This window comes from Xenopus laevis, chromosome 7S, assembly GCF_017654675.1.
Source record: "Xenopus laevis strain J_2021 chromosome 7S, Xenopus_laevis_v10.1, whole genome shotgun sequence".
In the NCBI taxonomy this organism is placed as follows: domain Eukaryota; kingdom Metazoa; phylum Chordata; class Amphibia; order Anura; family Pipidae; genus Xenopus; species Xenopus laevis.
Window position 1 is genome coordinate 36,740,491 of NC_054384.1, and position 24,410 is coordinate 36,764,900.

Below are 24,410 nucleotides of genomic sequence, written 5' to 3' on the forward strand. Positions count from 1 at the left end.
ACCTGTCCTGGTTCGTAAGTTCCACAAACTTTTTCCTTCTTCTCCTAGCCTCGGTGGTCCTGAGGCCCCCCCTAAGGAGGGGGGTACTGTAATGGAAAGTAGTGAACTTACCCCACGGGACATCCAAGATGGCGACCTCCTGCTCCACCATGCGGTTCTTCCTGGTCGCAGTATGACTGCGTCAGAAACGTGTCGCCCTAGGATTGGTCGCCGGCGACGGAATGGACGCCGGCGTCAGAATGGGCGCCGGCGTCATGACGTCACTGCGTCAAGTTTGGCGCCAACTTTTGGACTATTTATTCCCAAGTCCCCTTTCTGTCTTTGCCCAATTATAGGTCTATCTTGTATAGTTCCTGGGAGTGATTCTTGATATTCTGATAACCGTGTACCGACTTCTTGCCTGTTTCATCGATTCTGATCCTTGCCGCCTGTATTGACCATTTGCCTGATTACGACTATTCTTCTGATAAATCCTTTTGTACCGCAAACTTGGTGTTGTTGTCTCCTCCTTGGTCCACACTACAACAGAGCCTTCGGGCCCTGACATCTATGCAGTAAAGTATAACCAAACACGATGAGCATGGTCACAAACATTAAAACTCATGACTATGACGACTTAGTTTGGCTCTTCATCTGAGGCTGCCCCGAGCAACACAATCCTCTGTCTGTAACACAATACAAGTTTACCCAGGGATAGAGGTGTCAGCACATTCTTTAAATTCTACATGCTGTAATACTGTGAACAGTTTATAAAAATTGGTATTTCTGCTCACAGAATTTGTTTTTGTTTGTTTTGTGTCTGCTGTGCTTTGTTCCATGTCGCACCTTTTGTGTTTGGTAAGCATAAACCAGCCACAGACTTGTTCCTCTGATAGAAGGTAGCACTTGAATTCAAAGGACACAACACAAACATTTAACATTTATATAACTCATCCAGACACAAGTAACATATATGTACTGCGTCTACCTCCATTTGCTAGTGCATAGTGTATACCATGACCTGGATGAATGAAAACCTTCATAGACACTCCATTTGTCTGTCTCATATTACATTAGTATATCTCTGTTAAGCAGATGTTTTTTTCTAAACTTCATAATCCTCTGTAAATGCCTGATCCTTTCACATGATTGATTTGGCCAAAATAAAAAAAGGTGGGTCAGCTGGTGATTCCGTGGAGCATTTATGTTTCTTGCTGGCAGACCTTTAAATTTGTGGGGCACACTCCCCAAGCCCTTAGTTTTCTGATGATCCAACAGGGAGAGTCCTTGCATTTAGGTTTATGTGTGCAGCCATACTGCACCAATTAATATTGAAATAGACTGATTTTCTGTCTGACGTATGCAAACGGAACATTGCTTCAATGACGTGACCTGGTTCAAGTAGAAGAGATATTACATTAAAATGTTTGCAATTTAGATAGTTTCTTGATGTATTTGTTAAAGTTGTTGAAATTCTTGGGTATATTTCCTATTGAAATTCTCTGTTTTATGAAGGTTTCCTGCTGCATGTTTTAATAGTATGAATGTAGATGTTGTTTATATGGTTATATGGACCCATGTGGTTTAATTCTGCTTCTTTCCATGCCCCTCCTTTATCCCTGATGTTGGGGTATTTTATTACAGCATTGCTCATCTATTATTTAGCAGTAACAGCTGGTTCAAATTGACTGTCTGCCTGGAGAATCGGTTATTGTTTTAAGTTAAAAAGTGCATTTGCTCACTAACCTCTAACAAAATATATGACCTTATAGGTTTTATTGCCACTTATGAAAAATGTAATTTTACTTCAAAACAGAACTTTCAGGTTTTTCATTTGGATGGCAAAGGGCTAACTGAAATGCCCCTGGGAAGTTACTGATGACATCCATATCAGACTAATTATGATTGACTGACCGTAGTTCTTAAGCTTCCATATCCATTTTTTGGTATTGTGTTTATTGCACATTGACATTAGGATAATAATTTCATACTAAGATGTTCGGTAGCAGGATGCTTGTAGCTGCTTATATTTTGTTAAATCGTAGCCATAGAGGACAGGTTGAAAGACTTGCTATGGGCCGTATGTAATGAGCTTTGTTTACAGGTTTTGTTGAATCATCTTTTTGGCTTGCTAACGGTTGAGTCTTTTGGCATAATGGTTTGTGCATATGATTCCTGTTTGTGGTGAATCTATGATCACTCCAGCAAACCCTCTCCTCCTAGAGCAGCATGCACAGTTGCATTCTTGAGGCTACTTTATTTACTCATTCTATATTCTAAAATACAATATGCAGAGAAAACATGCAAAGATAAATCACTGTTCCCATTAGGTTGCATTGTTTAGCAGTTTGTAGTTAGTATGCTAAGGAATGTTTTTTTCCTGTTGTTTATGCCCTTTAACAATTTTGCCAGAAGAACAAATGTAATTTTTCAACAATTTGGATAGCTGTTGTATTGGTGAATTTCAGCAAGCATAAAAGTGAATGATCAGAGACAATTTTATTGTCCTTACTAATTAAATTCTAAAATTACCATATTTATTTGAAAAATTGCTTGACTGAAATAAAAAACATACTTTGTAGAGTGCTTCTTTTTATTTGATTTATTTTAAGTGATTTTTCTCTTCAATTAATTGTTAAATCCTCCAATTTGTGTTGAGTGATAAGTATTCCGTAACCATACATATGTAACTTCCAAATCCATTATTACTTAGGGCTCCTACTCATGAGCATTTTTCCTGCTCTCCTCTGAGCTCCGTTTTAATGCCCACTGCAGAGGAGCACAGAATAAACACGTTCTTTGATTATTATTTTTTCAGGGGCTGCACTCACACTGATGCATATAAGTGCCAAGTGGAATCAACATGCCGCATTTAACTATTTCACGCTTATATGCGACCTGTGAGCATAGCCTGAAATAAAGATAGAATAGAATAATGAATGTAGGTGTAAGAGCCTTTATAGGGCTACTGAGTACAGTAATAAAAATCTTGGGTAAAGCTTCCTTAACTATGATAAACTTCTTAAATTGTATCTCATGTTAACAAGTACCCGAGCTAACTATATCCATTAAAGACCAGTTTATACAAATTACTTTTCTTAACAGAGTATTAGGGTAGAACTCCACGGGAGATTTTACCTTCCTGACGCAATGAGACTAATCACAGTCGTCATGTCGGAGGCACCGAATCTAATGTAAGTAATACAAATGTCGCACATTGCTAATTGCATCCGACAAAACACAATTGTCGGATAAAGACACAACATGCAGCGCTTGCATCGGACGGTCTTGTCGTGTTGGATGCAATCTGCTTCTTCATGCGACATTTGTATTACTTACCGTATATACCCGAGTATAAGCCGAGTTTTTCAGCATCCAAAATGTGCTTAAAAAGTCTACCTCGGCTTAAACTCGGGTCAGCGGTACCCGACCCGAGTAGCTGAGATTGCAGTCACTTTTAATCATTCCTATACCAACAGTTCACTTGGGGAGAGACTGCAATATCCCACAATGCCCTCTGTTGGTTATATGAAAGAATAACAGTGCGCCCTCTGTTGGTTATATGAAAGAATAACAGTGACTGCAATATCACACAACACCCTCTGTTGGTTATATGAAAGAATAACAGTGCGCCCTCTGTTGGTTATATGAAAGAATAACAGTGACTGCAATATCACACAGCACCCTCTGTTGGTTATATGAAAGAATAACAGTGACTGCAATATCACACAGCGCCATCTGTTGGTTGTATGAAAGAATAACAGTGACTGCAATATCACACAGCGCCCTCTGTTGGTTATATGAAAGAATAACAGTGACTGCAATATCACACAGCGCCCTCTGTTGGTTATACGAAAGATTAACAGTGATGGCAATATCAAACAGCACCCTCTGCACATGGTAGTGGGACAATGCACACAGTAATCCGTTTGGCAATTCTCTGTCACCATCAACTTTGCAAAGAAGTCCGGTTGATCGCTGGGGGGTCGCTTTGGCAGAATGTGCGCTGCTGGGAGACAGGGCTGTAGTTGTGTCTAGGCTTATACTAGAGTCAATAAGTTTTCCCAGTTTTCGTAGGTAAAATTAGGTACCTCGGCTTATACTCGAGTCGACTTATACTCGAGTTGGCTTATACTCGACTATATACGGTACATTAGATTCAGTGCATCCAACGTGACGCCTGCGATTAGTCTCAGTGCATTGAAACAGAAGGTATCGCAGGTAAAATCGCCTGTGGAGTTCTACCCTTAGTATACTGTGGATGCACATACCCCAGGCACCATACCATGGATTTTTAGTGTAAAACTGGTCACATGTGCTAAGGTTTTTGTACAGTTCAGATGTTTTTGAGCATGCAGTAGGATGAGTCGTTCCATATGTGCTACCCCCAAATGAGCTGTTCAGTCACACATCTTTTATGAACCTGATGGGAAACTGATGCTGTAACAGACATTAGCCAGCCTAGAACTATATATGCCATCATGGCCTCATATTGTGAACCAGTCAGTTTGAAAATTCTGTAGATGTCACTGTGCACAGACTTATACTGTGCATACTTCCTGACAGCTTAAAAGTGAAAGTTACAGTTGTGTACTAATCCTCGGCTACCGAAACACAACATTATACTCTACTCATCCTCAGCTACCCAAAACATAACAAGTTGGATACTTTCTCAGAGTATGTTTAGACGAACTGGCTAGCATTAATGGAGGAGGTTACAGTGAAAACATGCACTGTCTAGAATTAGAAGTATGTTTTTTTCACTTTGTCTAAAATGGTGCTTCTGACTCTTTGAACTATTTCAGCATTCCCCTCATATACTTGGGGTTTTCAGCCCATAAAATCTGACTCATAGAATCTAATGTAACCATATAATCATGTTTTGTAAATTGAGTGAAAACGGAGTATAGGATATGTACCGTCAAGTATTTTTATGTAATTTGTTACTATACCATCCCTCCCATAGTACCTTATTTATTTGGGTGCCACTTTTAATTGTACTGACTGTTTTCACAGTTGTAGCCAGCAGCTGAAGCAACCTATAGAATTCATTTAAGGTTTTGTTTTTTTTAGTTTGATCAATTACCCATCTGCCATGTTGTCCCAATGATGCCCTGTGGGTGTGTAACTATAGAAGCGTAGACCAACACTAATGGAATTTAAAATAAATCTTGATAATTTTTTTTGTGTGTTTAGCATTTGTTCTCACAGTCATGGGAATAGACCCACAGGGAACGTCAAAAGGTCCAACAGTAGATTTGTAGGCCGCGCACTCCTGGGTATCCGCAAAGATCGCTCGTCTCCAAATTATTTAAAAAGGTAAATTCTTTATTAAGACATACAATCAAATAACCATAGCGTCTGAGGTCTGACGCGTTTCGTCCGGCGTTTCATACGGTGTTGCACTTGCAAAGATTTTGTCATGACAAAGAAGTAGTCATTTGCCTAGAATTGTGGATTGTAACCAGCATCAACTAAATGAAAATAGCAAGTAAATGAATGAATGTTCCAATTGTGTAATAAATTATATATCTCATTTAATGGTTTTCAAATGTTCTTCCTTTAAGTACTGTTCTAACAAATTCTTTAATAATGGTAAAATGCCTTGCATTAATGTATATGGATGCAAACTATAAATATTTATTTTTCACATCCAAAATAACCTAAATACCTAAATTAGAATACTTTTTCCTCCCTTAGCTGACTCATTTATTGTGAGATAGTCAAGACTCTTGCTTGTGAAAAGAGCGGAGGCATGCTGATTATAGTGAGTCTTCAAGTATAGCTGATCTTGTCATCTTGTTGGCCCAGTGTTTTGTGACATGTGCAGATGGATGGATGTGTAGTCAAAATTCCCTATATTTTGTTTTTTAATAAATTTGACAACTGTGACAGTTTTGCATTTTTTCAGCATTAAGTGCATTATTTGCATGGGATAATTTATCCAGAAAGCTCCAAATTACAAGAAGACCATCTCCCATAGACTTTTAATGAAATAATTCAAAATGTTAAAACTTATTTCCTTTTTCTCTGTAATAATAAAACTTTACATTGTACTTTATGCCATCTAATATATACCTAAACCTTATTAGCAGGCCCAGATTTGTGGTGAGGCCTAAGGCAGCATACCACCCAGCCCTAGTCTAACATGCACTGGGGACAGCCAACTCCCCAGTTCCCAAGCGCATGTTTGTGGGGGTTACGTGGAGACCACGAGGCCAAGGGGTGCTTGTGAAGGAATTCTGGGCCTGCTTATTAGTGGCATAACAATTCTATTGAGTGTAATTTTTAAATTATTTTTTTAAATTGACGTAAAGTATATAGATCCAAATTAAGGAAAAATCGCTTATCCGGAAAAGTTCTGCACATACTGGATAGCATAGTGACTTTTTTTTTTTTTAACATCATATTGGACTGCTTTTTATGGATTGTTGACAGGAAGGTGACTGTTCCCATTTGGCATATTTTTAAGAACAAAAGTTCCCAAACTGTGAAACTGGCCACCTAGTATGTGGAGCTGAAATGACATTCAGCGGGAGCTTGGGAGTGAATCGCCTGAAAAACTCTCACTTATGCTTAGAGTCGTGTTTGCCTGGAATTCTTGCAAGCCATTTCCAATTATTCTGAGAGGCAAATGGGAGCAATAAAAAAAAAAAGTAGACAGGTGTAATTCATTCTGAACCACAAAATAAACTTTCGTATTGTAACTTTGCTATTCATGTGTTTATAGTGTATTGTATGGAAAAATAAAAAATAAATATTTATCGTATGATGTGGCCTTATGAAGGTCTATACAAATGGGGGTCTCCAATTTAGAAGAGTAAATGCACATCCGTTTTAAAAATACTCCTGGCATGAGTACTGGAAAGTGACATGCAACTACATTTTTTGAGTGTATAGAAATGAAATCAAGCAGCTTGTGATCACCTGTAATGTGAACATAAATGATTGTGTTGGACTATGGACCATAGCATGTGCTAATTTAAGACCATTCAGGTTAATTTAATTTGACATTCAATGGCACAAGGAGGAAAAAAATAATTTAGTCTTAGCGGCATATTAGGAAAATTTGGAATATTTTCACCAAAATTAAAATTCACCACAACACTGCCAATCTGCTAAAAGGAGAGCTTGCTGAATTAACTTACCATAGGTGAACATTGTACATTGAACACAGTGAATATTTGCCATTCTACTAAGTGCACCTGAATTTATTTTCTCCAGGTTCAAGCTTACAAACTGCCATTTTAGATAGAGCAGCCTCTTTTACATCTAGTTCTATACATCACCTTCTCCACCTTCTTTTTTTAAGTTACAGAAGTTATTTTTTAGCATGTTAAACACAATTATATTAAGTTTGTTTTTGCTTTTACAGGATGTTTTAAATAACTTAGACTCTTGTGATTTGGAAGATGATGATCTCATGTTGGATGTTGATCTACCAGAGGACACCCTTTTTGACATTGGTTTGTATAGTTTTCTGTACTATTGCCAGATCATATAAAGGGTCTATATAGCTGAATGTTAAGAAACAGCCACTCTGGCTCTAAAGCAGAGCCAGTGATTTGCTTTTGCTATTGCATTCTAGTCTTAATGATTTTCTTGCCCACTGTCTTTTTGGTGCTTTGCACCGGTTCTGTCAAACTCTGTACCGAATGACAATTTTTCTGGCCTACGTGGTGGATCATGGAAGCTAGTGTTGACCATTCCCTGTTTTTAAATCACACGCACTTTAAACCACACCCATGTTACCACAAGAACTGTTAAGACCATGTCCACACTAATGGTGGTAGCACACCCAAAAATCATATGGTTGGTGCTCACTGCAGGGTATCACTCATGTTAAAAATGTAAGTCGTTCTAAAACATACCCTTAGATCCATATGCCTCCTCCTCTGTTGATAACACTGCACCCCCCAGCACATGATTAAACACCTTAGGTCCCCTAACAACAATTTCCAAATGCTAACAAACCCTACCAGGCTCATGTCCCACAGGCATAGTAGGGCACACACAGGGAGCATCGGGCTGAACCCTTACCCCCTATATGGCACATAGGGAAGACAGGGAAACCTTTCAGGACCACTAAAAGATGAACAGTTCATACTGTGCTACATAAAGTGACACAATGCTCTTGACTCTCCAGCAGTTTGTCTGAGATGTGAACAATGTGGGCACTTACATTGTGGGTCTGAGGTGTGAATACTACAGGTCTTTAGTGGTGTGAATAATAGATGTGTTAAAGTGCAGGCGTACTTACAGGTGTGAACAATGCAGGAGTTTACTGTCTGAATCTGAGGTTTAACAATAGGCACAGACAGTTGGACAGCACTGCTTTATACCATTCTGTAATTAGCTGAAAGGTCAAATTATTGGAAAGGCCTTCTCCCATAGACTCCATTATAATGAATTAATCAAAATTTTTAAAAATGATTACCTTTTTCTCTGTAGTAATAAAACATTTGCTTGTACTTGATCCAAACTAAGATATACTTGATCCAAACTAAGATATAATTAATCCTTATTGGAAGCAACACCAGCCTATTGGATTTATTTAATGTTTACATGATTTTTAAGTAGACTTAAGGTATGGAGATCCAAATGATAGAAAGATCCATCATTCAGAAAACCACAGGCCCCAAGCATTTTAGGTCCCATACCTGTAGTACTAAATGACAAGTGTCATCCTGAATGCACTTGGAGAAATGCCAGGGTTGAGAGTGGTGGACAACACAGCCCTGTGTACCATAAACTTAAGCTAGCTATGCTGATATAAACTGCCTGTAAATATTAGTGTGCAGATTGCTCAACATTCAGATCACTGCAATTAAAAGTCTGAGCCACCTCCCAAAAATGGAATTCAGTTTACTGACTGTAGTGTTGAGGCATAGGAAAGATTGGCTGTGCTTATGCTGCTTCTTTAAATGGAAAAAAACCTCCTTTTAATAACGGTAGTCCTTTCACTTTTTAGCACAGCCAGATAATTCCTCCTTTAACTAATCCTAGACAAATAATTTCTTGTTCTAAGAGCTGACTTTGGTGTAATTTAAGCAAAGCTGGGATCCAGCCAAGGAATGCAGTGATTTAAACAAATATGTGTGTTTAAGTGGCTTTGTTTAACTTTCTTGTGCTAGTCTCTATCCCGGAAGGTGCTGCTATTTATAATCTTAGCTCTACCTCACTAACTATTTAAGTGGTTCGTTCGGGCTGAGGTTTCAAGTCATAGGACCCAACTGGGCTGTATTCCCAGGCACACGGAGGGAGGAAATTCAGTAGGAAGGAGGGCCTGTTTATGTAAATATCTTGCATGTAGCAGTGCAGTAATCGACAAGAGAGTGACACAATGTTTCCCTTGTGTCCTTTATTTGGGTAAGTGTATGAGTCGACATGGGTGGAAAATATTTTGGAAATATGTAATGCATACTTTTCCTTCTCGCAGCTAAAAGTTCCCTCCGTTACTTCACAATTCTTGTTTCTTTCCTTTATCTATATTTGGATTAACTAGATTTTATGTTTTTAGAATTCTTTTTATTCCTGTTGAAAAGGATTTACCATAGTAAAAGCCTTAACAGGCTACAGGGAAACTTTGACTTTCTAGAAATCTTGACATTTAAGATGTGCTGGAATTTTAGATAAGTGTATTAATTGTCACACGTAAGTTGTAGTAAGTAGGCTGCCTGTTTGTTTTCTCTAAATGTTGTGTTTAAATCGGTTGAGTATTTAAGCCCTAATTTCCAATTGTTGTACTTGGCTTTGTTTGAGAATTTACCCAATGCAAGAGCCTCTCAAACATAAGTATTTAATGTGGTCACATGATGCCATAGTAAATGGTGTGACTGGCTTGCTTGGTCTGGCCCCAATCATAAAAGGGACTGAAAATATTATAGCAATTTTGGTGAAATACCCCCCCCCCCCCCATAGAAACCATTTTTTTTTATTCTAGGGAAAGTGGAAAATATGAGTCATTTTGAAAGAACAGAAAGGAGTTTAAGGCAACCTCAACATGCATTCTGGAAGAGGGCAGTCCAAAGTCTCAATGTGCAAGAACAGTACCACCTGAGCAATGCAGACAACTATCAAAATAACAGGTAAAAAAGGAAATCTTCCTATCTATATAATCTAAATGGCTGTGTGCATTTTTCCAGGTTAGAGTGAAATATGCCTTATATATAGAAGAGGTTTATATATGTGTATTTTTATGTTTACAAAAAAATGTCTGCTGAGAAAAAGAGTGCTGGAAAACGTTGGTCTTGTAGACCTGTTTACATTGTGGAATGTTTGCTTTGGCGTGCTGTGCAATTTTGCCCTTTGTTTGGCCCTAGTAAATAAAGCAAATAGCTAGTTCTTTCGGTTATTCATGATTGAGACAAGTTTTCCCCTATTGCTATTTTCAAGGGAAGTAAGTTTCTATGGCAGTACTTTAAGCAAAGTTTTTGTTATTTGTCTTTTCATGCAATCAATTAGGGAAAGGTTACCTTTCAAAGCCCATTGGCAACAGAATGAAACTTAAAATAGGAAAGTCAAAGCTGCAACATAAATTCAAATTCTGTTCCGAAAACCATACCTAGCATGGATGTTTTACTGTGCTAAGTATTATTATTTTATTATTATTAACATGTATTTATATAGCGCCAATATATTGTATAGCACTGTGTAGCGATTATAACTTACCTTCTCTTGCATATAGTTACATAAATGCTGGTTTTGCAGGCAATTTCATGATTTTCCCTCCAAAATTTCCCAGTGCTCTAGGTCTGAGTCTAGAATAATAACTTATCCCCCATATAAAATATCTTCAAAACCAACAGATTATGATGAGGCAAGCTTATGTCCAGTTTAGCATACTTTGTACATAGCAGTTTAGGTCATGGGCTTTTTTTGGAAAATAGGCCAAACCACCAAATCAGCTGTCGGCTTTGTCAGACTTTCGTCAGTTCTATGATATCTCTGAACTTTCACAGGATCAAGGTTTAGCTGAGGCATGTGCATTTTAATCTGCAATACACACATATATGTCTTCATGTACTTGTCTTTGACAAAGTTAGTAACAAGATACCGGCCGAATTGTGTGTCACGAAACTCTGTTGTTCTAATCTCCTCCAAATGAAAAGCTGTGTATTCCAATATCAAAATATAACGTTATTTTTATTTATTTTATGTTAACTACTTCTTTAAAAGTAATCAACCCTATGGGGCAAATTTTCTAACCTCAGAAAATTCGCCATCTACAACTTCGATCACATCGCAACACTTCGTCAGGCGTAGATTCACCTGGACAACGTAAATTCACTGAAATCCGAAGTTGCGTCCAGGGTGCCGAACGCCGGCGAAGTTGTGCTAGCGTTACCGCGGCAAGCAAAGTTGTGCTAGCATTGCCTCATTTGCATGCGGCGGGAAGTTAAAGTTGAATGGACGTATATGTTGCAGCAAATGCATTACACTACACAAGCCCAGGGAAGCTTAATAAAATAAAATACAGTTGTTATATTGCCCTACACATGAGCCCAGTGTATAATTTATGTGCCATATGTTAGGAAATGTAGGGGGGAAGCCGGTTACCCCAGAAAAAATTTACGATCTTTTGCAGCCTATCACCATGAAAATAGTTTTTTGGGACTTATTGCACTTCGCCTGGTCTGAAGTGGCGAAGGCAAGTCTGGCACAAGAGGTAACGTTCAGTACAATCCGCATCTTAGAGAATTTGCATAGTTATGTCCATTCGCCAGATCGCAAACTTGCCAGGCGTTCGGGAGCGAAGTGCCGCTAGAGTCTATCTCCTTTGCTGGTGAAGTTTCACCAGCGGCCGTTAGTAAATTGGCGAAGTACCGAAATGACGTCACACTGGCGAATTTTCGCTAGCGTTAGTCACTTCGCCCTTTAGTAAATCTTTCCCAATATGTTAAAAAGTATCTGGTCACCTTCCTGTTAGTTTACTCTTTGATGTTATACCTGTCTCTGCTCCATTGGTTTTTCCACTAGAATTTTTAACATTTTTTTTTGGGTTTGCTTCAGTTCTGCCCCTTAAATGGATTAATGTGGTTGTGGTGATCATGCTTAGCTTGCACTTGGTGCTCCAATTCTTCTCATAGGTATTTAGTTCGTTTGAGATTTAAGTTCTTCCAATCACATTCATCTGATCTCTGATTCTTTGTTGCTTTCAGTTTGGAATGCAGTAATAATTGTGTGTATTCAGATTCCAGTTCAGTAACGTAAGTCCCTTAAAAAGTTGCTGCTCGTCTGTAAATGACAACCAGCATGATCTTCTAATTCTGTTTTTTTTTGCAAATCATAACATCAGAGACAGATCATAGAACAATATGACTGTTGTTTTAAAGGTACTGTAAAAGTAATCTTTTGAGAAAGGAAAAAAGAAAAAACTGCTTAGCCCCGCTTATTTCTGTAGACCCGCCTCATCGATATCTTCTTCGGATTCTTCTATCTTTTCTTCATTCTAGTCCAATGACATGCACAGTAGAGTAGAGGGCAAATGATTCCCAGTTGCTCTTATATGTAAAACAATAAGCAGAAGTGCATTGGAAAAACAACTTTACTATTTGTTCTCTGTTAAAATAGAGCAGCTCTTGATTATACATTAAAATTCATTTTAGAAGTGAGTTCTTGCTAATCAGGGGAAAGTAATATACTACTTTCCTTTTTTTTTTCCCTTCAGGGGACCTTACCTGGAGTCTCCAATTGATCAGAGAGAAAGTTGTGGTAATCCAGCCATATACTCACAATCTCCTCGATGTGTAAAAATGATGGGATTGCTTGAGAACACTGTGATGCTTGATGAATTGACTCTGCGACACATGGTCCAAGACTGCACCTCAGTGAAAACTCAGTTACTAAAGTTGAAACGGTTTCTACAGCAGGTTTGAGGACACATTCAGATTTATATCTTCTGTGCTAAAAGTGAATTCATAGCAAAACTTAATTGTCTGTATGTGCTAAAAATCACAATAAGACGAAGCTTTTATGCAGAGGGACTACTTATATATTAAAGTAAATAGCATTTGCTGCATGTACAGTATGCAGCTTTTGTCTGATGTGCATATATACCTGTGTGAATTTTATTCGGATTTATTACATGGATGCTTCCATGACTGTCTTTGATAGTTCAGCTACCTTTAGTTATTAAAGAGCTACCCTGCTACTTAATATATCCCTGTTTTTTTATTCACCATCATAGAAGTATGGTACGTGCATAAAGAGAACAATGGACAGTATGACTGAACTTGTATTCGTTTATAATGTGGATAATAGTTAATTTAAGCCTCTCAATCCACACAATTCAAAGTGAACATTGTAATTGAATCCTGTTTTAAATGCAAAAAGTTATGATTTACAGCAAAGAAGAACACATATAACAGTATTTATATTTAATATTAAGAAGGAAAATGCAGAATGTAGGATCTTTTGGATACTATTGGAAAATAATCACACAGAATCACAGTGCATTTGTCCCCTGTGCATGAGCTTTAACAGGTATTAGGGCAATTTGCAATTGCTTTAGAGGAACAGTTCGGTGTAAAAATAAAAAAACTGAGTAAATAGGCTGTAAAAATAAGAATCATTTCTAATATAGTTAGTTAGGGAAAAATGTAATCTATAAAGACTGGAGTGACAGGTTGTCTAACATAATAGCCAGAACACTACTTCCTGCTTTTCAGCTCTCTAACGCTGAGTCAGCAACTTGAAGGGAAGCCACGTGGGACATAATGTTCAGTGAGTTTGCAATTGATCCTCAGCATGCAGCTCAGATTCAAAAGCAAAAAGTTATGACCCATGTGGCCTTCCGTCTGGTAACCGATCAGTGGAAACCAAGAGTGTTGCAAAGAGTTTTCTACTATTATGTTAGACATCCAGTCACTCCAGCCTTTATACATTAAACTTTTGTCTAACTATATTAGAAACATTTTTTATTTTGCACAGCCTATCTATTTAACCAGTTTTTTTTTTTATACTGAGCAATTCCTTTAAATACTTTTAAATAGTTTTCAGCGCAAAACTTAATTCGAATTTTATGTTGGTTTACATGACCGTTACAAATAACGTGTATGTCAATAACATTAGCAATTATACAAAACTAAAATTATTGGATCACATTTGTGACTCAGGGTCTTGTAAAGCATTAGGCATGCTAGGTGTTTTGACAAGCACAGTCATTTTAGGGAAAACTGGAGCAGTTAAACCACATTTCCTCACTTCCAGCCGTTTGCAAGAGACCACTAGTGCCTTTCATAGGCTGCTCATTTCCATTAATATTAACAGAAAGCAATATCAGTTAGTAAATTATATTTTGACTGCTGCTGCAGTTCTCCCTGACAGGGACCTATTTGTCTAAATGAGTAGTGTGCCATTCATCTTATCTCGAAGTACCAAACTAGATAAATACAAGTGGAATATTTTGGGCCACTGCCGTATCTGTTTAAGAAACAATATATGATCTGCCATTCTTAATCCTTTTGATGTAAACAAAACAAGAATTGTAATGTCATTGCATGCATGAAATTGGTTTATATGTTTTCTCTTCAGGAAGATGATTCTGCATCTCTGTCAGACATACAACTATCTGTACCGTCAACACCAGAGCCACAAGAAACTGAAATTCTGTGGAGGGTAAGACTGCATTGAATGATTGCTTTGCAAAATAAATTTTAACCCATTTTTCTTTTTTTATTAGTAGCTGGTTATAAATATCCTGTATAAAAATTGTCAAGGATAAATTGATTACCAGTTTCAAACACTGTACTTCAGTCTGACAGGACAGCCATGTTTGTTCTTCAGTAGTCAGTTGCTGCTGCTAAAACACTGCATTTTGAAAACCATTTGAAAAATGCAGCTAGTCGTAATCCCAGATGCTTTTCTCACAGATGTGCCCTTTCTTGCTTCAAGTGTATGGGATGCCATCAAGTCAGAGCATAACTGCTGATGCTGGTTACAGACCATGCGAGAGTGCTGGCCAATAATGTAGCGTGTTCTCTTCTGGGCTTTTTTATAGTGCTCCATCAACTAATTAATTTGGGGGCATTACTTTATAAACATGTGCAAATGTGGCACTTCCAATTCACTTTATTATTAGTATAGCATAATAATATAGTCCTAGCACAAAGTAAAAAAAAACTTTGTGCGTCTGTTAAAAAATGCTGTACCTGCTTAGCAGTACACATTATTGTTTCTTCTTTTCTTGGTTGCTATCCCCTTTGAATGCAGCAAAGAGGGTGATCCCAGTCTATTACATGGTACTTCAGACACTTTACACACAAGCGTTTGCTGCATTCAAGGTATTGACTCTTGACAATTGTTTAACTGATATTTAACTGGTGTATGATTAGGCCAGCACTAATACCTTCATCCCCCATCTGCTATAACCTGCTCTGAACTGTGTAACAAAGCTCAATGATCTAACCTTTGTTCAAAATCTGCTGCCCCTTAGAGCACCAGGGAGTAGGTCAGACAGGCAGCTGAACTTTAAAGGGGATTGTTATTAAAGGAAGAGAAAGCTGCAGAAAAGATAGTAAGTAGGTCACATATTCATAGAAGCACTGAGCTATGTTGACTCTGAGTAAGGGAAAACTGTTTAGATGTGCCCAGGTTTGGTATCATCATTTGAGAGAAAATTAATAGACAGATTGAGCAGTGGCATTCGGGTTCACGAGCAGTTGTTTTTAATTTAAGGTAACAGAAGGGAAATTTTGCAATCAACATGAACAATAGACCGCTTTTGATGTGGAATATTCATAAGAGAATGTATTTTTATAACAGTATCACTTTAACTCTACTATTATTACTTTTATTTTCTGAAGATTGTTAGATAACCTACTAATTCAGAACTTTCTGTCTAATGGTATCCCGTACCTGTATCACCCTGTGGATTTATATGGCTGAAGGTCTGAGCTAGAGTCCTGTGCGGGTCCATTTTTTGTAACCCGTACCTGCAATCTGCAAACCGGACCAGCAACCTGCATTCTTACCGGCTTGGAACCGCTACCCAACCCGCAAGCATCTTATCCGCAACCCAGACCCACGACCCGCGGACCATCAAGAATCAGGAAGTGCTGTCATTGTAAACCGGAAGTGATATCATCGGAAGTAGTCATGCTCAGAAAACAAGGAGTAAAACAGGAAGTGCTGTCATTGTAAAACAGAAGTGACATCATCGGAAGTAGGTGTGATCTGAAAAAAGGAGCAAAGATCACAATTGAGAAGACCCGCAAACCCACAGAACCGCCGACCCGCATCAAACCCTCACCCGGAACTTCTACCCGACCCGCTGCAGGACTCTAGTCTGAGCATGTGACAGCCCCAGATAACTGACCAGGGCATCAATAATTTCTAATGCGTGTGCTACAGAATCCTCTATTGTAAGCTACTTCAAAGTATAAAGTTATGCCTAAAGTAAAATCTGAGGTGAAACCCCTCTAGTCAACACACAATTTTGTTGCAGTCATGGTCATGGGCACGTTTTCTAACATCATAACCTGGATCATTACTTTTAGCAGAAAGTCATAGCAAAGGATACATTTAATATTAATTGTGGGAAAGTGCAAAAGGAATCGTGGCTGGGAGATAACTGCATATTTTATAAGAACGGACTGGTATCTCTGAATTGCTTTCCATCATCGTAAGTAAGAATCACAATGATTATAAGGAACATTGTGTTATCATTAAAAAGCAGGGTATGTTTCCTATTTACCATCATACAGATTGATTTATGGTGATAACCCAGACTTTTATGATACTGGACAATAAACGAAAATGACATTGAAAGGCAAATGTATTTATACAATGTTGTATTGTATAAAGGCAGTGGTTAAAATTAAGATGTGCTTGGAATGAAAACATTAATAGATTACAACAGTGTATATATTTATTGAAATAGCATAAGTAATGTTCTATATAGGGCAGGGATAGGCAACCCGTGGCTCCGGAGCCTCATGTGGCTCTTCATACTGCTTGTTGCGGCTCAGTCTTTCGGCTTTGCCTGTCATGCCGTCTATACAACCCTCGCACCTGCTGGCGGCTTCTTGAGTGTGCGACCGCGGTAAACTAACGGTTAGCTTACCGCGGTTGAACATTCAGGAAACCGCCAGCAGGTGCGAGGGCTGTATAGACATCCCAGGAGTGACAGGCAAGACCTAGCCGCAGCAAGATGATTCATCACGGTCCTTACTGTGGTCACACATTCAAGACGAGAGAAGCCTCCAGAGTCCAGCTGCAGCAGGTGCGAGGGCTGTGGATTTGACGCATATTTTAATGACGTCTATAGCCCTCGCCTATAAACAGATGAGAACACTAGGATTTAATAGGACTAGTCAATGTTTAATTTATTACAAAGTAGGCCTACACATGTACACCGCACTTCTGTTTGTTGTATTCTGTTGTTGTAACAGTTAAAATTAAAAAAAGGTTAAAACTTTTAAAAGTTTATAAGCAGTGCTATGTATTGCGGCTCCAGACTATTTTTCTTTAGTGGAAGAGGGGGCAAAATGGCTCTTTTGATAGTAAATGTTGCTGACCCCCTATATAGGGTAACTGGAGTTCTTAAAGGGACAGTAACACCAAAAAATCTAATTGTTTTACAGTAATGAAAAAATAATGTAGATCTGCGCTGCAGTGGTAAAACTGGTGTTTTCTTCAGAAACTCTATAGATTATATTAACAAGCTGCTATGTAGCCACTGAGGCAGGCATTCAAAGCTGAAATAGAATAAAAGGCACAGGCTACACAGCAGATAAGCTCTGTAATATACAATGAGATTCTTCAGAACATATCCGTTATCTGTGTATCCTGTGCTTGAATGACTGCCACCACGGCTACACAGCAGCTTGTTTATATAAACTATAGTTGTGTTTCTGAAGCAAAAACACCAGTGCAGGGCAACACTACATTATATTGTTATTCCTTTAAAACACTTTTAATTTTTGGTGTTACCGTTCCTTTAATGTTGTTAGACTACATACTGTATACAAATAGATCTGCTACTTACTATATATGTGTATTCGGCATATGTATAAAATCTATGCTTTCTTTTCAGAAGGTTTAATTATTTTTAACAGAATAGAACCATACAAGTCAAGGACGATTAACCCATTTGTTAAAAGCTGTGTCCTCTGTGAAAAAGTATGATCTACCCTCTCATATTTTAAGGTTATTTATTTGTCCTTTTTTAAGACTGAAGACCTGCTAAATGAAATCCGACAGCTTAAAGAAGAATCCAAGAAAAAAGATGAAAAAATCAAACAATTAGAAATTCAGCTGGTAAGACTTGTACATATTTTCTATCATTCTCTGCTATTTTCTCAAACTCTTTTGTGGATTTGTTCTTGAACCTTGCCATGGACCTTTTGGGTAAGGTCAAAATCCATGTGTTTTCAAATGAAAGAGATTTACAAGCATATTTATCTTATAAATCAGTAGCTGGGTAATATTTTACCTATAGTTTCTAAGCACACCATATGTCAACAGCCAGTTCTTGTTCACCAGGTTGCCCATTGCATTTTGATATGTAATGGGGATGTTACACATATTCAGCGATACAGCAACACTGTAGCACCTTCGATATTGGCCAGTGACCTTGTCTCCTCTATCACCGATGAGCTTCAGCATTTTGTTTTTTTCTATTGGTGACATTGTTAGCTCCTTCTAACTGACATGTAACCACAGCAATATCAGTTGCTGCCTACTTGCTGTATAATTTTTATATACTATAACATTACTGTGAAAAGTACCATGCAAACTTGTCTGGGTCTAGTTGGCTAGACCTTCAACCTGACCCACTCTTGCCACTCCTCTATACCCCCTACCCAGATCCACTACTTGCACCCAAAATGGTTTACTCACCATCCAACCCCTGGACCTGGGCATCACTGCAGAGGCAGATCAAACAAGTAAATGGAAATCCATAAAACCCGACCGATTATTTAAATATTCCACAGGTACCAGACCTGCGGCAGGTCTCTTAACATTGCATACTAGGTACACATGAAGCTAGTGCAAAAACCTTCATTTATTGAATTATATGCAAAAGGTGTTCATAGCTCTGGATATTTTGCTTGTTCAAAACTATAACAACCTCTGACAGAGTGTTCTACAACCATGCCACTTTGAGTAACCATAAACCTTAAAAAGAAACACCGTTCCTGCATTCTAAAGATGTCCTATATTGCTGTCTAGCATATTTGTTAAGGCATTACTAAGTTATCTTGCAAGTTCCACTTCTCCAGAGAGAACAAACCTAACGGAATTGCTTCATTACCTTGTCATGTCGTGTAGCAAAGTCTGTTGGTAACGCCAGTCCGTGTGCCCCTGTTTAGTTCCATTTTGTGTAAAACTAGCAGATTTTTTCTGCCCGGGAGCATAACTTCAGCTACTGCATTCATGTTGGCCCTTATTTGCCATTTAGCTTTTCCACATATTATTTTATGCAAGTGGCAGCATCCTTGCAGAAATTTATTGTTTAGTACAATTTATTATCATAAGAAACTGCAGATGCAGTATTTGCAATGCTAAAAAAAAAAAAAAAACCGAACTTAGGTCTAACTTTGTGTTAATTCAATAAAATACTTGTGTAGCCTAATAATAATAGCTAGAAAACCATCCTTTTTATTTACAACTAGACTAGTGCTGTCCAACTTCTGTGATACCAAGGATCAGATTTTTTCTGGTCTATGTGGTGGAGAGCCGATAATGAATCCTGTGTAGACTATACATGACATACATTAATGGTGGTAGTAAACAAAAATGAAATGGTTGGGGCTCACTGCAGAGATATAACCCATTACTCATATGTGAAAACAGTTTGTCATATTAAGTCATGCCCTTAGATCCATGTGCCACCTCTTCCCCTGTGGATAGCACAGCGACGCCCAGCACATGATTAAAAACCTTGGTGACCCCCCTAACAAGTATTTCCAAATTATACAAAAAAAAATCTATTCATTTCCCACAGGCAGAGTGTGACACACAGACAGAACAGGTAGGTATGGCACACACTGGCAGAGTAGGGAAGGCAGAATATGGCACACATTGGCAGAGTCATGTCATAAAATTTAGCAATTACAATATATTTGTAGCCTTAGAGAGCATATGTTTTTAGATGGACTCTGTGTCCCCATTTGAAAACTGGAGTCAGTGGAAGGCAAATAATTCAAAAACTTTTAAAAAAATGAAGGCCAATTGGAAAGTTGCTTGCAATTAGCCATTCTTTAACTGAAAGGTGAGCCACCACTTTAAATATTTTTGGTGTGCTACTTATCTGTAAGTTTCCTTTCAGTAACGAGGGGACACACACATGCTCAAACAGACTTTTTCACTGTCTCTCTCTGTAGAACAGAACTCCACCCACATGCTCCCAGATAACCTTTGAAATTCCATTAAAAGCCAAATGAGCAGCACTATTTTGCCATCTATGTATGGCCAATTAACACAATATTGTTGCATCAACTGGCCTGATTCATAGTTTTCATGCAGTTTCCTACAAAATAGTATGATCACTTGGGCATGTGTGGCTTTTAAAACCAATATCCCTAACTGAGCATATGTTTATGAATTCCTGATCTGGTGCTATATTAACTGCAGATGTGGTTCTGTAGTGTGTTTTTATAAGGCAATTTATGTTACCCAATTTGCATTTTTTACACTAAAGATTTACTTGCTACCTCTTGAGAGAAGTAGACATCCAGCACCCCGGAGATCATTGTTGGATACAGTTGGGTCCATAAATCTTTGGACAGAGAAAACTTTTTTCTAAATTTTGGTTCTGTACATTACCACAATGAATTGTAAATAAAACAACTCAGATGCAGTTGAACTGCAGACTTTCAGCTTTAATTCAGTTGGTTGAACAAAAATATTGCATAAAAATGTGAGGAACTATAGCCCTTTTTTTAACACAGTCACTTAATTTCAGGGGCTCAAAAGTGATTGGACAATTGACTCAAAGGCTATTTCATGGCAGGTGTGGGCAATTCCTTTGTTATATCATTATCAATTAAGTAGATGAAAGCCCTGGAGTTGATTTGTGGGGGTGCTTATATGTGGAAGATTTTGCTCTGAACAGACATTATGTGGTAAAAAGGAGCTCTCCATGCAGGTGAAACAAACCATCCTAAGGGCTCTTACTGACGAGCGGTTGAAGCTGCTCTCCCCTGCGTTCCGTTTTTCTGCGTTCAGCCGCAGGGGAGCGCAGGAATAGACACATTAAGTTCTTTTCAATGGGGCTGTACTCACACAGGCGCGTGTAGGCTCCGAACACAGGAAAAATGCAGCATGTTGCGTCTCAACCTGCGTCTGGTGCCTACAAGTGCCTGTGTGAGTACAGCCCCATTGAAAAGAACTTAATCCGTAAACTCTTTATATATCTAGCAAAGTTATTTACTTATAATACATTTGCTTTTCTCTTACTGCTTTAGAAAACAACATGCAAATGTCAGAGGGATAGCCAACAGGCAAAAGGAGAAAAGCCTAAGCAATATGACAAGTTTACTCAGACCACTTGGAAGAGGAATTCAGTGAGTAAAGTATGCACATGTCTTAAACACCTGTTCTTTTTGTGATAATTATATGTAGTACACTATCCCCATATGTAATAAAAATAACTAAGTTTGCCCAAGAGCAGTAACCCATAGCAACCAATAAGATGTTTGCTTTTAAACAGGTGTCTAGTAAATCGTAAATCCTACCTGCTTATTGGTTGCTATGGGCAACTGCTCCTGGTCAAACTGCTTTTTATTACATTACTCTAAGTGTACGATATCAGCTTAATTATGTAGTGTTACATGCTGGACCTGAATTATAATAAAATTAACTTTTGGGGCCATACAATTCTGCAATTTGAAGTAACATACCTAAAATATTCTAATATATATGTATATACATATTATATGTTAAAGGAAATCTAAAACTCAAAAATACATTTTAAGTAGCTTTAGACTCTAACAGACTTTTTACGGAAAGTCCATAGAAAACTGCTAGGGCTGCTTATACTCTAAGAGGCCTATTTATTATATGTTGAATTTTAGTGATTTTAGACCTTTTTGAAACCACATTTAAACTCACAAACTTTAAAACCACAGTCATTGTCTCTGTCATTGAAATTATTAAAATTTTAGTTTTTCAGACCTTTCGTAGGATAAAAAAAATCAAAAGCTCTAAAATTCTAATTTAAAAATGGTCCAATATGATCACTTATGCCCCTGACGAAGCTGCTTGTCAGCGAAACGCGTAGGGCGGCGTAGGTGGAAGGTGGTATGAATAGCTCCCACTCTTCCCAACGTAGCTAGGTAGAAGACTTTGCTGGGGGAAGGGTGGGAACCAGTACTATTGGTGGTATACTGATGAATATTCCTATTGAGCAGGTACTGACAATAGGTATTTAAACCTGCTACTAAATACTTTGTACATACCCACCACCTTTCCAACCTACGCTCTGAGGTTTTAATTGTGTGTTATTTTAGGGACATGGTCCCGCACGGCGTAGCGTTTTTTCACGCTGTGAGTGTGTATGCTGGTGTGGCCAAACGAACAATATTTTTAAAACAGTTTGAATTAAAAGTTATATTTTAATACTTTGTAGCAACCTTGGCTTGAACTGGTTGGCTGGCTGCAGCTGATTTGGATGGGTGTGTCACTCTCCAGTATTCAGTTTAGCTGTTTTTTGTCCAATATGATCAAAGCAGCTCCCATTGACTTCTGCAGCACCTACAGTTTGCTATTAAAGGCTTTTGTGTTTTTTTCTTAATGAATCTCTTAATGAGTTTTAAGTGCTTTTTAGAAATATAGGAAAAACATGATTTTTTTTGTGATTTGTGGAAAATAATCACATTTTGATTCTTAGTAAATTGACCCCTAAGTTTCAGAATGAGCTATTTAGCAAAAAACTGGGTAAAACTGCACCGAAACCACTAAAGTAATAAACTTGTGTTGCAGCAAATATGTTGACAAGACCAATCCAAATTAAAATCTGTGAATTTTGGGAAGCTTTAGATGCCCTTTAAGCAACAGTGGGTGAATGCAACATTTTGGATAACTATTTCCCAAACCCCCTCCCATGCCATAGTATTTTAGCTTCAATTGTAGTTCGAATTACTGCATTTTTGCTTTTTTTCCACCCTAATGTTTCCCAAGTTGGGTTTCTCAAAAGGGTTCATACGGTATAATTTAAATTAAAATCAAATTTGCCTATGTATTTTTGAATATATAATGTGCCAAAATAATACAAATGTATCTGTGTTAACTGTGCATTTAACTTTACTAACAATTCATTCATTCAAAGCATTCATACACGCAAATCTAGGTAATGAGGGTTGAAAACTTTTGATTTATGTTTTGTGTTATTTTATTGATTTATTTTTGTCTTGCATTTTATTATTTTTTTCTTACTATTATTTTGGATACTCGAAAAATTTAAAATAAAGACAAATGGAAAAAGCCTTTTTTTAACACAATCACTTCATTTCAGATGAAAGTTTGCAGTCAGCTGCATCTGAGTTTTCATTTAAAATTCATTATGGTAATGTACAGAACCAAAATTAGAAAAAAGTTGTCTCTGTCCAAAGATTTATACGCCTAACTGTGTAGATATAGATATTAAACACAAAGGCCATGCATAGACTGTAAATTATATCCTTATAAACGGTGCTTAGTGATGTCATTGGTTATAATTGGAGCTTACTGATGTCATTTGTCACATGACTTACTGAAACGTGTGTATTATAATAAATAAAGTACCCCCTGTTGCAAAATACGGGGATATTAGAAGTCACCTCAGAGTTCCATGACCTAAAATAGGGACTTCATGAGATGAAATAGCAGATAAAGCAGCTACATCTCTTATTGAATAGCTCTTATTCAAAGAAAGGAGTATTTTTTATTTTAGTAAATAACTTCCTTTAATGTTTAACTGCAAATATTTTATTTAGCTTCTGTTACTTGAAGTGGCCATAAACGGAGCACAAAAGAGCTGGTTGGTTGGGTTTGGTTGAAAATATTTATATTGTCTTACTACGGGTACCTCTTTTTTTTATGGAGCCTTTTGAGCACTAGGGTTGACCAAAACCTGTACAGAAATGGGCTGTTTTCCTTGGACATGTAAAATTGGTTGCACCTCTGCATTTGCTTTTAATTGCAGTTTTTTATATGTGCATCAATATCCTAAAAATAGATGGTTAGCTCACAATAACAATATAAAAAAAAATATAAATACATGTGATAGATGCATTTAATCAATTTGACATGCATTTCAACAGATTTATATTTTACCACCCATATTTAAAGGAGAACTAAACCCTAAAAATGAATAGTGCTAAAAATGCTATGTTTTATGTACTGAGCTTATTGCACCGGCCTAAAGTTTCAGCCTCTCAATATCAACAATGATCGAGGATTCAAACTTGTCACAGGGGGTCACCATCTTGGAAAGTGTCTGCGAC

At 37.7% G+C, this 24,410-nt stretch overlaps 1 protein-coding gene across 9 annotated transcripts in view; it reads left to right on the forward strand.

The window, feature by feature from the left end:
- The window catches only part of ccser2.S (coiled-coil serine rich protein 2 S homeolog), an 87,403-nt gene that overhangs the window by 48,586 nt on the left and 14,407 nt on the right, over window positions 1-24,410 (forward strand). For 6 of the 9 annotated variants that reach the window (XM_018239478.2, XM_041571132.1, XM_041571134.1 and 3 more), the window contains exons 4-9: window positions 7,355-7,445; window positions 9,923-10,067; window positions 12,650-12,851; window positions 14,515-14,598; window positions 18,154-18,240; window positions 21,393-21,500. In XM_018239478.2, the coding sequence (XP_018094967.1) occupies window positions 7,355-7,445; window positions 9,923-10,067; window positions 12,650-12,851; window positions 14,515-14,598; window positions 18,154-18,240; window positions 21,393-21,500 (717 nt within the window). The remainder of the gene's footprint in view (window positions 1-7,354; window positions 7,446-9,922; window positions 10,068-12,649; window positions 12,852-14,514; window positions 14,599-18,153; window positions 18,241-21,392; window positions 21,501-24,410) is intronic. The other 3 variants (XM_041571135.1, XM_018239481.2, XM_018239479.2) reach the window with 1 other exon arrangement.